Source organism: Hermetia illucens, chromosome 2, assembly GCF_905115235.1.
Source record: "Hermetia illucens chromosome 2, iHerIll2.2.curated.20191125, whole genome shotgun sequence".
Lineage (NCBI taxonomy): Eukaryota > Metazoa > Arthropoda > Insecta > Diptera > Stratiomyidae > Hermetia > Hermetia illucens.
In genome coordinates, this window is record NC_051850.1 from 368,935 (window position 1) to 382,598 (window position 13,664).

A 13,664-nucleotide genomic window follows, 5' to 3' on the forward strand; every position below is an offset into this window, starting at 1 on the left:
CTCCTCCACACAGAACCTGCAGGCAGTGTCCGTAGATATCCCTAGCTTCCCTAGGTGATAGTTCAGCCGGCAATGACCAGTGAGAATTCCCACTATGATTCGGAGGTTCTTTTTGGTGAGGTTTAAGCAATCCTTTGTACGCATGGGTTCGTATCCCCCAATAATCACCCTGAACTGCTCCATCCCTGGTAGGCCCGCCCAATATAGTTCCCTCAACCGTTTCTCATCGTTTTTTAGATTCATAGCCATGAAACCGTTTCCGATTCCACAGAAGGGTTCTGGCCCGTGTAAAGGCATCCCTGCTCCCTTCTTGGCTAGTTCATCCGCTGCCTCATTGCCTTCCAACCCAGCATGGCCTGGAACCCAAAGTATCCAGACCTTGTTGGACGAGCCGAGTGTATTCAGTCTCTCAAGGCATTAAGTATGTTAACATTTGATAATACTAACTATTCCTAATATATTGATTGAATTCACTGCAACATACATCACGGCAGTATCGAAATAAATTCTATAATAGTAGATTAATACACGCAAGTTGCCAGACTATCGACCATGTAGATCTCCCTAACAAATCCCAGTCAAAAGCCAGTGAATGTTAAGCTAATGCACATTATTTGTACAGCACAAGCGAAGTCAACTCCGTAAGGCACTTCCAAATGACTCAGCTGACCTCCTCGCAACGATCCAACACGACGACAAAGCACAAGGAAAAATAAAGCACCACAATGGGCAGCAGACGAGAAGACAAGAAGTTGCCGGAGCAAAAGACTTCTATTATGTTATTTCCTTCATGCGCAATCCACACTACCACACGCACAGCTAGGCGCCATTATGGCGTTTTGACAAGCTCACAAAATGAAAATCCAATTTTTTCCTATTTTCTAGTCATTACTCCTCTTCCTCGGTTTCCATGCGTTCGTTTTTCCTTGGACCATTATCCAGTTTTCGCTGAAAGCTCTTAGCATGGAAAAAGGACACCAAACCCGATCCGAACGTAACATATGCAAACGAGGCTGGAATCAATGAAAATCGAGTCATGTGTGCGAGTATGTAGCTGGCAATGGGAGAAGCGTGAAGGACGGGGCGAAAGAGAATGCAAAACAAAACAAAAGATCTTCGGTCAGGGCCAGAGGTGTCAGGGGTCACATCGTGCACACATTCACAGAAATCGAATCACATTGGGAGCATTCCTCGAAGCCAAGCATCGAGCAGTTCCCCAGCCGCAAGCTCTGTGCGTGCGAGCTCTCTTGAATGGAATGCGGAGTTGCGCCGTACCGGATTGTGCTGGGAAACCAGAATGGCAGGTTTTTGTGTAGACGAGATTCTGTGCGGGCTGTAATGCTGCGAAGAAGAAAAGTTGTTGTTGCCCATTTCCCTACAACCACCCTTGCTCTTGCCATCTTTTCACTTCGGTTAGCAATCTTGGAGTGCTGCCTTCCGTTAATGTCTATCTCGTCTCTGATTTCTGCCTCATTTCGGTAGAAACTCACGCAATGGGCCGAAGAGTGTATGTAAAAGCCAGCGTGAACGCTAGTCCCTCAAATTGCTGGTCTAAGGACAAGTTTTTAAGGATCCCAGAGCGAAGCTGCCAGCTTCGAATGTGGCAATGCAGAGCTAAGCAATTTTCTCCATATAAATCATCATTAACTAACTTTAACGATAATAGCCGGCAGATGAAGAATTAAATATTTCGTTTTTGATAATAATTCCATTTTTATTTAAATCCGGATTTTAGAGCTCTGGAAAAGGAGCAAGCATTGCAACATTTGGGGAAGTGGTAGCACACCGACAAATAAATAAAACTCACAAATTTAAGGGAACGGATGTATTTTGAAAGAAGTTTCCTTTGATTTCCAAAAAAAAAAAATCGGAAATCGGTAATTATTAAAAACGCCACCGTCATTGACCAAGATCTATTAAATTTCTCTTCCGACTTTGTGTTGCCGTGCTATTATGTTATAGTAGTTGTTCAGATATTTGTAAATATATATTTAGAATTTTTAGACAATATTGTAGACGAGTAGTGGTTGACCAGAGCTAATAATCTTGATTCAATGCTGTATTAAAGAAATTTTAAGGAAACTCAATAGCAACACAATTACACTAACGATGTACCTCAATATTGAAAAGTTATGCACTAACGAGAAGGTGCAACAGCAAAGATATATGCACTGGTTATATATAGTATGCACTATCGACAGTGCTCAATATATAGAGAAGATATACAGGAGAAATACCACCATTCACAGTCATAATAAATGCAGCCAAAGGTGTCAATACTAAACCTGCATCACAAACACGCAATCACTCTTCACATTCTTACAACGCACTTTGATTAAAACTTGGAAAAGTCCCTTCCTAATTCAAATTTCTGAATGAAGCAGGATTCAAAATTCATCGACTTGTTCTCAAAAAAAAGTTACATTACACACAGCCATGAGAAATTCATCATGTCAGGAAACAACAAACCAGTAATCTTTGGACGAGAAACTGAGGGATAACAGGAAAATATGGTGCTACTAAGCGATTAGCAGATATCATAGTAAATCTGAGTGAGTCCCGCAAAGTAAAGCAGAAAACAAAAATTACTGTCATAACACCTAGGGACAAACGCTTAGACAAATAGACAAAGTATGATATTTTACAGAAATTTACTTATGCCTTTTTTCGATTTTTATTTTTACATATTTTGATAGAATAGTAACTCACGAATATCTGTTTAAAATGTCCAGTGGATATTTAAATTTGTTTTAATTCTACAATATTTAATTCGCATCCATTCTATTATAATTTTCGGAGCGCCCGAACGCCTGTTTTATGTAATATATACTTTGTATAAGCATCTTGTTAGAGTATAAATGTGAATAATGTGTGATATAGAATGTATTTTCTATAGTGTTCACCCAAATTTCACGAAGTGCCCAAAATGTTCAGCTCTCGTAAAGGTGTGACTAGTGCTCGTAAATGAGGAAATATCAGTTCATTCGCTCGCAAATTAAATAGTGATATTGCTACATATCCAAGAATATCAGATAATAATATATTATTGATTTCAGTCTCGCATTCGGTATGCTTCAAAGTACTTTAAAAAATGAAACTTATGATAGTGGGGTAATATTTAAGGATAATAAACAAAAAATCGGCAGAAAAAAAAAACAAAAATGAGTTACTGCGCAGACATTAGCGAATAAAAAAGGTATATATCATCATGTAGGATTCGCAAATTAATTATGAGCTCCTTTCTTTTTTAATTAAAGCTTGCCTTTTTCTATTCGCTAGTGTTATTTATTGGTCTTGTAAATACCGATATTTCAGGAACCACTTGTTCCCTTGATCAGTGTTAACAAATCTGGGCTTGCAATAAATAATACTAGCGTATAGAAAAAAGCAAGTTTTAATTATTTCAAATAATTTAATTGCTAGAAATACCGCGTAATTACACTCAGATTTGTTTTTTAATTTTTCAAAAAATTCAATGGTGGAAGTTTTGAATACGTTTTTCTCAAAAGGTGTTTTTTGGTGCAAAATCATACAAAACTATTGGACCGATTCACTTCTAATTTTGAGCACATACTTATTAACAACATAGCTATTGTGCTGACCGCGGTTTAGAATAAATAATTAATTGTTGTCAAATCTGTAAAAATTTTTTTCAATTAAAATAAGCCGGTATACCGCAAGCAGGACGCGTCAGGTATAAAGGTTTTGTGTTTATCTTGTGGGAAAAATTTCCTATGCACGTTCTTCCATTCATACTTAGCTAAAAATTCAAAATATTCCTTGATATATCTAACTACGCCGTTCATATGAGTACACTTTATATGAGGATAATATCGAATTCGAAAAGTATTAATGGAGCCCATTCATTTGATACCCCGCATGACCATTTTCTGTGAAAAAAATTTACACCTTCAATCCGCGTGTATAGAGAGCCTCCCTTTAAATTCAACACAACACAATTTCGTAACTATAACTTCAAACGTTTCTGAGTAAATCGGGTATGACTAACAGACAGATATCGAATCGATTCACAGAAAACCTTAAAAAGGGCAAAATCTACACTCGCATGTTCAGACATGTGCCAAATTCTAGGAATATTTTTTTTAGTTTCGAAAATGTGGTCAGTGCAATACATTATTTCCTGTACAATCAAATTTTTTTAGCTTTCAAGTTATCGAACGCTATCGAAACGATCGTCCATAAAAAACAGCTAGATATTAGATAGATAGATAGCTTTATTAGTGTAAATCAAATTCATGTTCAGATACAATCAATATTTAAGTGATACAGACTAAGTCTTTTCAGCTATGGTAAGTTGTGCAGTATAAACAATCTTAATAAGTGCAATCGCTTCAATTCTCAAAGTTCCCTAGGAAAATTTAAAAAAACCTAGCTTGCAACTTACGACCTAAACTTATACCTATTACTAGCCTAAACTAACTCTAATAAAGTATACCTTAGCAATAATTAGAGAAAGATGCAATTAGCGGGTTCTTTACCGACTTACATTTTAATAGAATCTATGAAATCCATAGTTTCAAATAACTTGTTTTTGATGCTTTGTGCATTCCAGTATACCAATTTTAGTGAAGACATTAACCGTACAGGAATTTTACTGATAAGTCGACAATAACATTAAACTGATCAGCTCTGGAATTACACTGTGCAAGTTTTACAATTAATTCGTTAGTAAGCTCCATTATTTCTTGAGGAGAAAATAAGTCTGTTTGTACATTGATGTTAGCATTGTTACGATTTGAGTTCAGATTATTTCTAACTACACTACTATATGAAGGCAAGGGTCTAGAAAATTGATTTGATCGATTATGAGGAGCTACAGCTGTAGATACTAACTGTGGAAAATTAGCTTGCGAGAGATTATAATCAGCACCTGGTTGTCGTTTATTCGGTTGTGAACGGTTAGAAATTCGATTTTTTAACGCAATGTATTCTTTTCGCTTAGGACAGTCATATTCGTCTGCCAAATGTTGTTGCTTACAATTCGCACACTGTACTCGATTCGATTCAGTTTCCTTAACCTCGCACTCTGAGACTAAGTGATCGCCACTGCAGATAAGACATTTAGGTGGTAAATGGCAATGAGATGATCCGTGACCGTAAAGCTGGCAGTTACGACATTGAGTTGGGCCAGATTTTCTGCGTGAGTGATAGTTCCAATATACCATAGTATGATATATAGACTTGATCATTCGTAATTTACTGAGCTTTGTGCCTCGTTCGAAGAAAATAAGATAGTATGAGTTAAACCGACCTACTTTATCAGTGTCGAACTGCTTCACGTCAAGTACTGCCAACTGATATTCGTTTATAAGCAGATATTTCAATTCATTGGGCGGCATTTTATGCAGTCCCGATAAAATGATTTTAACTGGTCTTTCGTCGGCTCGGCGATGAGTGAAGAAGTGAGCGTTAATTGCTTTTAAATGATCGTAGGTTTTAGAATAGAATTGTTAAGCAAAAGTCTTTGCCCGATAGACATCAGTTTAATGTTAAAATCCTCAATTTTAAGGTTTCCCATTATTTTGATGATGTTTTCACGCGGAAGCGAAGGAAACGTTATAGGTGGAACTTTTACCTTCAGTATCTGTTTAGTCGAGCTAGCTGGGTTAGGAGCTTCACTGGTTGCACTTTGTTCACCTTCATCCATGTTTTCGTCTTGTTTGGCTAATTCATTGTAGTAATTTTCACTAGTACTAGGTTTTTTTGAGCATCGATGGCGTGCTGAATTTTTCCGCTCTTGGGTTCAGTTTACGTCTTTTAAGCTTGTCCCTTAGGAACATGTTTTCTGGGAGGTTGTATTCAACCTCCCTTTTTTTATTAGTTGTAGATAAACTTATTTTCCGGAAGAATGTGAAATCTTTGATTAAAAATGAAAAGAATTCACTTTGTAACGGTACACTAAGATAAGAATTTAAGTACGTACAATTGAACACTTGCAAAATGAACTACTTGTCGCTTTCGCAGTTGAAACCGGAATGAAAAAAAAACAGCTAATTATGCAAGCCAAAGATTTGATGGATTGTCCTTGTTCGCGACAACCCAATTGGCTTTGAGTCTTGAAGTGTGTAAGAGTACTTCCCATAACAATACACGACAGAACTACAATACACTGTAGGAGGCAATTTAGTCAACATTACCCTTGCCGTAATTATTAGGTTCCCGCCTTGGTACGTTATCGCCAGCCGAAAAACGAACATGAGCTTTTTTAAAATATATTACCACAGGTCCATGCGTAAGGGGAATGTCAGAGGATCGAAATCCCACTTACATTGAATTCCTTTGTATAATAATTTCGATAAGATAATAAATAATAAATTCAATTCATTTTCTTCTTGTAAAGTATTAGTTCAAATTCCTTCATTCATTAAACACTTCGTGCAAGATATAAATTTCTCTTAGCTGATTTTTGCACCCGAACCTGTGACACAAGACAGGACATACAGACAAATTTAACGGAGAGGATTGATTTGGTGGGAATATGTTTAAGACGAGACTAAAGATTATGTTTACAGCAAATATAACAGAATCCAATAAAACTTAAGAAACCTAGATGGTTACTGCCGGCAATGTATGAAAACATTGAGGAATGAATAGCAACGCAAATTTTGAAGAGAAGATTAAGAAATTCTGGTTGATAGTTGTTCCGTTTATCTAGCTGATACTATCATGCAATCTGCAATTTATGGTTCCTAAAATTGTTGTAAACCTTGGCTGATTATGAAAAACTTTCATGGTGCCGTCTTCATAACTTCAGTCGCATGAGAAAAGTTTCACAGAAAAACTATTTAAATATATAGACCTCTTAAGAATATCCTCTGGAGATAATTTGTGCACCGGCTACGAAAGATGTACAATATCATCGAGAAGGAAGTTTCGAACAATAAGTGACTGAATCTACAATGTCGACTTTGAAATATGGACTTCATGCTCTTACTATCATGGATTATGAATTTATTTACTTAAGTTTAATATAGTTTACACATATACATTTATACATAAAAACTTAATCCCAGGGTATTCTAATTTTGAAGGTGCTTCTTTTCGGTTTGAAAATGAAAATTTACCTAAAGAAATACTCACCAACGACGCCGGGTATATATACAAAATAGATTTCAACCTTTCGTGAACTGTTTAAAATGTCGCACATCTCCACATTTGATTAAAACGAAATAATCTTTAAGCGAATTAAGTCAAGAGAAGGACTCCTTTCCACCGTTCCATTGCCGAATTCAATAAGATTCCTATACACAACTTGAATAAGAGATTTCCGACATGGCAACACCGCACGCAGGATCAGCACCAGCTAGCCAGCAGTTGTGTTACTGCACTCCTGAAAACATGGCATCCTTTACGATGCGTATGTATATGTGTGCTACTTCTCTGCGTGCCAGGCAGACTGGATGAATGGAAACCGCTAGAGGGGTAAAAGCACACCGACCAGAGAGCAGCGCTGTGCCGGGAGACGGTAGCAGCAATTTCATGGAAGGAAGGGGCCGAAAGCACGAACACTAGGCCAGTCGGGCTCAGTTCATATTCAACCTCTGCATTGCTTGCTTCGTGAATGTCGGTTGGCCGGACGAAGTGCGTGACGATGCGTGAATGCTGCTCCTGCTAAGCAATGTTGGTCAACGAGAAGTGCCTCTTCGGCTGCGGTCAGTTTTATTGCATCCATCGTAAAATGTCGTAACGCGTTTACTTTTCATTTTAATTCGCTTCTACGATAAACAAAGCCGCGTTTATGTCGTGTGCGTTCGAGGAGGCTGTGCTGTGCGTGCCAATAGAATTGAGAGCGTTCGCTGACATCCGTGGATTTACTGGGAATTTATTGGCGAGCAGGAAAGGCAATATATTGGTCAAGTGGAATACCGCCGCGGGGGAGTAGATGTGCATCTTATCGTCGGGCCCGGACTTTGGAAAGTGTAGCGGGTGCCCTCAGCGGCTGCTGTTGTTCTGGAGTTGTTTACAGAATGAGATGATGATCGCGAAAACATAATCTAAGAAAGTGGCGGCAAAGTGCAAGTGCACAAAGAGCAATCAAGTGGAGATGCTTACAAATGTTTGATTTGTGTTTACATTGAGCAGTGCGAGTGCGGGGTGTACGCGGTCAACGCCTAACATCGTTCCCATTAAATATTTCTTCGTTTCGCTGTCGTTCTCTTCTATTTTCATCTTCGTGTCGGTCGAGTGCGACTTTGGGTTCTTTGGACGTGGTCTATTTTGGATTTAATTTGGAATGCGCTATGAATGCGTACGAATTTGAAACGACCCTTGAGTGTCGCGACAACAATGGAATACTACCTGGAGTCGTGCACCCACGAAACCACCACTATCGAGGTGCACCGATGACGGGCAGGCCCTCGCCATCGCTGTCTTCAGGAGTGCCCGGCCCGGCAGGACGCGGCGGCATTGGAAGCAGTAGCGGAGGTAAAGACCATAGAATTCGTTTTCCTTTCTCAGATCTAATGAACCTAATGGTTTTCGGGAAACCTGACACCAGATTCGAGTCGTATGCTTGACTCGTACAGTGCATGTCGTAATTTAATGCCGCGAACTAAAATGCAATTTGGGCCATTATGGCAGCGTAATTATACTGAATAAATCTAATACGCCACAGCAATTAACCGACACTAAAGTGAATTTTCCATGCAGAGCGTGAAAAGCGTCCTTTTGATTAAGTTTGATCCCCTCCGCTCACTCGCCAGTCAAAAGTGGATTGTCTGCACAATCTCGAATAATTGCATGAAAAATTGCATCTTTTTAGCGACAAGCGCAAATTCGGTGACCTGTTTCCCATCAACTAGAACGTTAGAACACAGACGGTAACTTAGTTGGGCTTTTTGCTTTAACTTCTACTCATGCCAGTTCAGATGAGACTCAAAAAGCGGAAATAATAGAAGTTTATGAAGTAATGGTGAACGAGAGCAGTAATAAGATTCCTCATCCGTCACAAATCACTCTCTCAGAAATCAAAAGAAAATTTAAAAAATATTACAAAAGGCTTGGCATGGGTGGGAAATATGGACGGGTGCCAGAAGCCGCAATGGTTTTCAAGCCTCAGTTTTCCCGGACGTTAAACGGTTAAGGGGGGTCATCCCGTGTGTAGGCCGTTTTCTTTGCCTTTTTTTGAAAAATTATTTTGGAGGACTGGATAAGGATAGAAACGTGACCATATATTTATTGATATCTCTAGTATATGTGATAAATTTTTCAGCTTGATATCGTAGCTAGTTTTTGGAATACGTGTCAATTTATGCACCCATCTCCAAATAAAGGTGTTTTTCTGCTGCCACGCTGGAGGACGCTGTGTTCATCCGAGGAAAAAAAACTAAACGGCATTTTAATGTGGACAATATTCCACGGTCCGCAAATTAGGATAATTAGAAAATATTAAAAGGTAAATTTTTGGTGGGCTTTTGGATTTTAGTGTTTTTTATGTCTTTTTTTATGAATAAAAAAAACAAGTCGTGAAACCGGAAGCTTGACGCTTCAGGAATAAAAAGTTTTGTGTTTCCCTATGTGAGGAGCATAACGTAGTTCTTCATTGGCTTATAGCATTGACCCGAGATATTTAAATCGCACAGTTCTGGACAGGTTACTGCCATTGCCAGAACTGAGCGATATAAATATCTTGAGGGGCAGGTAACTCCTATTGCCAGAACTGAGCGATATAAATATCTCGAGTTAATGCTATCAGCCAATGGAGAACTGCGTAATAAAACTGCTTCACGCATCAACGCAACCTGGATGAAGTGACATTCCACAACTGGTGTCCTTTAGATCGACGTATCAGCCCATGTCCCAAATCTAAAATTTACTGCGATGTCGTCCGTCTGCCGTTCTCTATAGTTCTGAGTGTTGGCCGACTATAAAGTACAATGTACGGCGTCTTGAGGTAATGGGGACGAAGATGTTCCATTGCACTGGTGGCGTGGCACGTTTTGATCACGTCTGAAATGAGAATATCCGTGATCAATATGGGTTTGCACCGATCGTGGAAAAGCTACCAGAGAGGTGTTTTCGATGGTGTGGTCACATAATTCACGCTAACGAGAATTCACTTACCAATATTGTCTGAACATCGAAGTTAATGGTAAGCAACCAAAAAGCCGTCCGAAACAACGGTGGCTTGATACGCTGGATGGAGATTTCAAGGCCTCCCGATTACATCCTGATCAGGCATTTGATAAAATAAAATGACGATAACGGTCACGACGAGCCGACCCCGCTTGTGAGCGGGACAAAGGCTGAAGAAAAAGAAAAGGATGTGCGGAGCGAAGAGTGGACGATAGCTCTGTGTCACATAGCTACAAATTGCATTGCCCTCTACTTTGATGGAAACCCCTGTATTGATAATAGTCAACCTTATGCGCTTTACACTCCGGATTTAATGCCAAGAATGTAACCTACATCAAATATAAAAAACTGGCTGGGGAGAATTAGATTCTTCTTGAATGGAATTTTAATATTTCACTTGAATTTCAATTATTCTCGTTAATTATGACGTCAGCATCTTACTTGTATGGCTTAGGATGCTGTTAATTAGCACGAAATTGATAAGTTTTAACTTCTATAACTTTGACACTAATAGTTGGATTTTCATGGAACTTGGCATGTGTATGCACGAGACTGTCCTCTATGCCATTGCAAAATTTGGTAAACCTAGTATGAACTTAAGGGGAGTTTTTTAGTCAATTTCTAAAAGTTGATAATATACTATTAGTAAATTTATTTGAGCAGATACCGGAATGGGACATCTCTCGAAGATTAGATTTCACATAATTGTTTTACACAAAACCTTAAAAACGGCTGCAGATAAATAAATTCTTCATAAATGCGAATTTAATATTCCACGCGAATGCCAATATTCCGGGTAATTATGACGTCAGCATCTGATTTGCATGGCTTTGGAAGCAGTAAATTCGCGCGAAATTACTAAGTTTGAACTGCTATAACTTTGGCGTTAACTGCCTGATTTCCATGAAATTTAGCACATATATACGAAATATTGTCCCCTATGCTGGTACAAAATTCGGAAGTCCTAGGATCAATTTAAGGGGGGTTTTTCAGTAAATTTCTAAAAAGTAGTAATATACTATTAGTAAGTTTATTTGACCAGATATCGGAATGGGACATATTTTGAGGCCTAGATTTCATCTAGGCGCACCACCCTAATTTTTCTCGGATTTTTAGGTTGGGTAGTTTCCGAAAATGAGTCCTGTCTCACTTCAAGTGCGTACATTTTGACTCCTTACTCACGAACTTTGCTATTTATGCCAAAACTAATATCAGTTGCGGAAAGTGCAAATCGAGACCTTTCATTTGATACCCTACAAAACTATATGCGGTGAAAAAATTTTTTGAATCCCCCTTTGCATGTATGGGAAGCCTTCCTTTAAACTCCACCTAAATTTATTTAAATTTATGAAGGTCGCGGTTCAAATCTCACTGGTGGCAGTGGAATTTGTATCGTGTTTTGACGTCGGATACCAGTCGACTCAGCTGTGAATGAGTACCTGAGTCAAATCAGGGTAATAATCTCGGGCGAGCGCAATTCTGACCACATTGTCTCCTACAGTGTACTGTAGTGTACCGTTACGGTCTTGAATGAAGTGCTCTAACACACTTCAAGGCCTAGATCCAATATGGATTGTTGCGCCAACGATTATTATTATTATTATTATTAAATTTATGCCACTCTTTGTATGCGTGGGATTTCATAGTTCCCATCTGTCTCCCAAATTTCGTTCGGATCGGTTTAGCCGTTTTGGAGAAAAATGCGTGTGACAAACAGACAGACAGACATTGAATCGATTTTAATATGGTTTTGTTTTACACAAAACCTTAAAAACGACCCGCTCGATTGCAATTATCCTAGTTTTCGGACCGTAGAAATATGTATTAAAGAAGTCGTGAAAATTTCAAAGAATTTGGTTGGATAGATTTTGAGCTATGGTGGCAGCCGATTTTCAAGATGCAGTTTCGAGAAAAGCGTATTTGAAAATTTAAATGTGATTATCAACAGTAAAATTTTAACTCACCATTAATCTGCTATACCGGGTCCATAAAGAGCACCCTCTGTTTCTTCAAAAAAGTCTTGTAAGGCCGATTGTTGCTCTCTGGTTTCAATTCTGGTTCTTTTAGCGAGGTCAGTCGATCGTCGTTCGGACCGCTAAATTCGCGCTTCATTACAGCGGTCGACATAAACCTGACATATGTGACCAACTTGACATCTCATTGTCACTAGGATTTTGAGAATGGCATTGAATCCTTCATTGAAAATAATTACGGCCAGAAAAGTGGCTATTTCTACGACCTTGGCCCCAGAATTAAGGTGTTTAGGAGCGAAAGTCCAGATCAATGGATTTAACGACTCATTGTTATTCTGGGTCTCTGCTCCTTAACATCTGTTCACGAGATCATCTGGTGACAAATCTTCGTAGATTGGTTTGATGACTGTTTGAACTTCTTCAGTCAAAGGTGCCTTCTCGCGGTGGAAACTATCCAGTTCTCCTTTAGCTTCCGCTTTGCGACATTTGCACCAACTGTCCTCGACTGCTGGACAATTTTGACACTGAGGATTTTTGTCTGTAGAACATGTATGGAAGAAAGTTGCCCAAATTTCTCGCTTCTTCTATCGAATTTGCGTGTCGACGAATAGCTAGCCCAAAAAATGTAGTTGTGTAAGTTTTCCAGCCCCTTTTCCACCAATGCCTTTGTGATTCTTCTTTGCATTTCTAAACCGCGTTCCCATTCTTTTCTCGACATGTCCTACGCATTCCTTTTGTACTACTACGTAGATTTTATTATTTGCAGAAATACCCGAGAAAACTCCAGCAAAATCCAATATACAATATACAAAACTTGTCGCAATTGGAACATCCATGTTCATGCTTGCTAAAAGTTTCTTTGCTGATGTTGATGCGAAGTCCTTTTTCTTCTCTGATAAGTATCGATTCCCATGAAATACTCGTTTTTTAATGCGAGGATGACGTTGAACGTTAAAGCGATCTCCCTTCGTACGATCCATTTAAAAAAATCACTGAACACGCAAACAGCACAATACTTACAGCAAAATATAACTGAGTACAGTTTGAAAGCCTTTCAGTGCTCACTCTAGACTGAATTATCCTTTTTATTCCAAACAGAAAATAAGTTTAGACAATTGATTGGTTCCCCATTTTTTTATATTTATACCTTTGTTCGAATTTATAAGGCTCAGGTAGAAAACTAACAGGTAAAAAAAGATACGATGCTCTTTCTCATCGAGTACTCTAGCCGCGGCTGCAAACTTCTTATCTGTTTAACACTAGTAATTTCTGAATGACTGGGAATATCGGAAAATCCCTTTGCCCACATATTCTCCACTATATATAGATACAATTCATGTAAAAAAAAATCGATTTCTCCAACCCGACACACGGGATGACCCCCTTAAGTACAATTCGAAGCTGAATGCGTTATCATTATAGGCGCCTTATGTGTAGGACTATTTCACTGCTAAAAAGGGAAGCAAAAAGTTCATATCAACTTGGCTGATATTGCTGGGAATTAATGCGCGGATAAATATGTTGGAATAAAAGTCACTTCTTCCTAGGCTAGTTACGAAAGGATGCTGATTGATGAAAGGCAAATGATTTGCTGCT

General features: G+C 38.7%; 1 protein-coding gene across 4 annotated transcripts in view; it reads left to right on the forward strand.

Moving 5' to 3' along the window:
* Nucleotides 1-13,664, forward strand: part of LOC119649661 (teneurin-m) — a 229,903-nt gene that overhangs the window by 177,142 nt on the left and 39,097 nt on the right. For 3 of the 4 annotated variants that reach the window (XM_038051917.1, XM_038051918.1, XM_038051923.1), the window contains exon 1: nt 7,560-8,445. The exons of the other annotated variant lie outside the window; for it this stretch is intronic. In XM_038051917.1, the coding sequence (XP_037907845.1) occupies nt 8,262-8,445 (184 nt within the window). In that variant the 5' untranslated portion in view covers nt 7,560-8,261. Of the gene's footprint in view, nt 1-7,559; nt 8,446-13,664 lie in introns of those variants that run through there. 4 annotated transcript variants of the gene reach the window in all.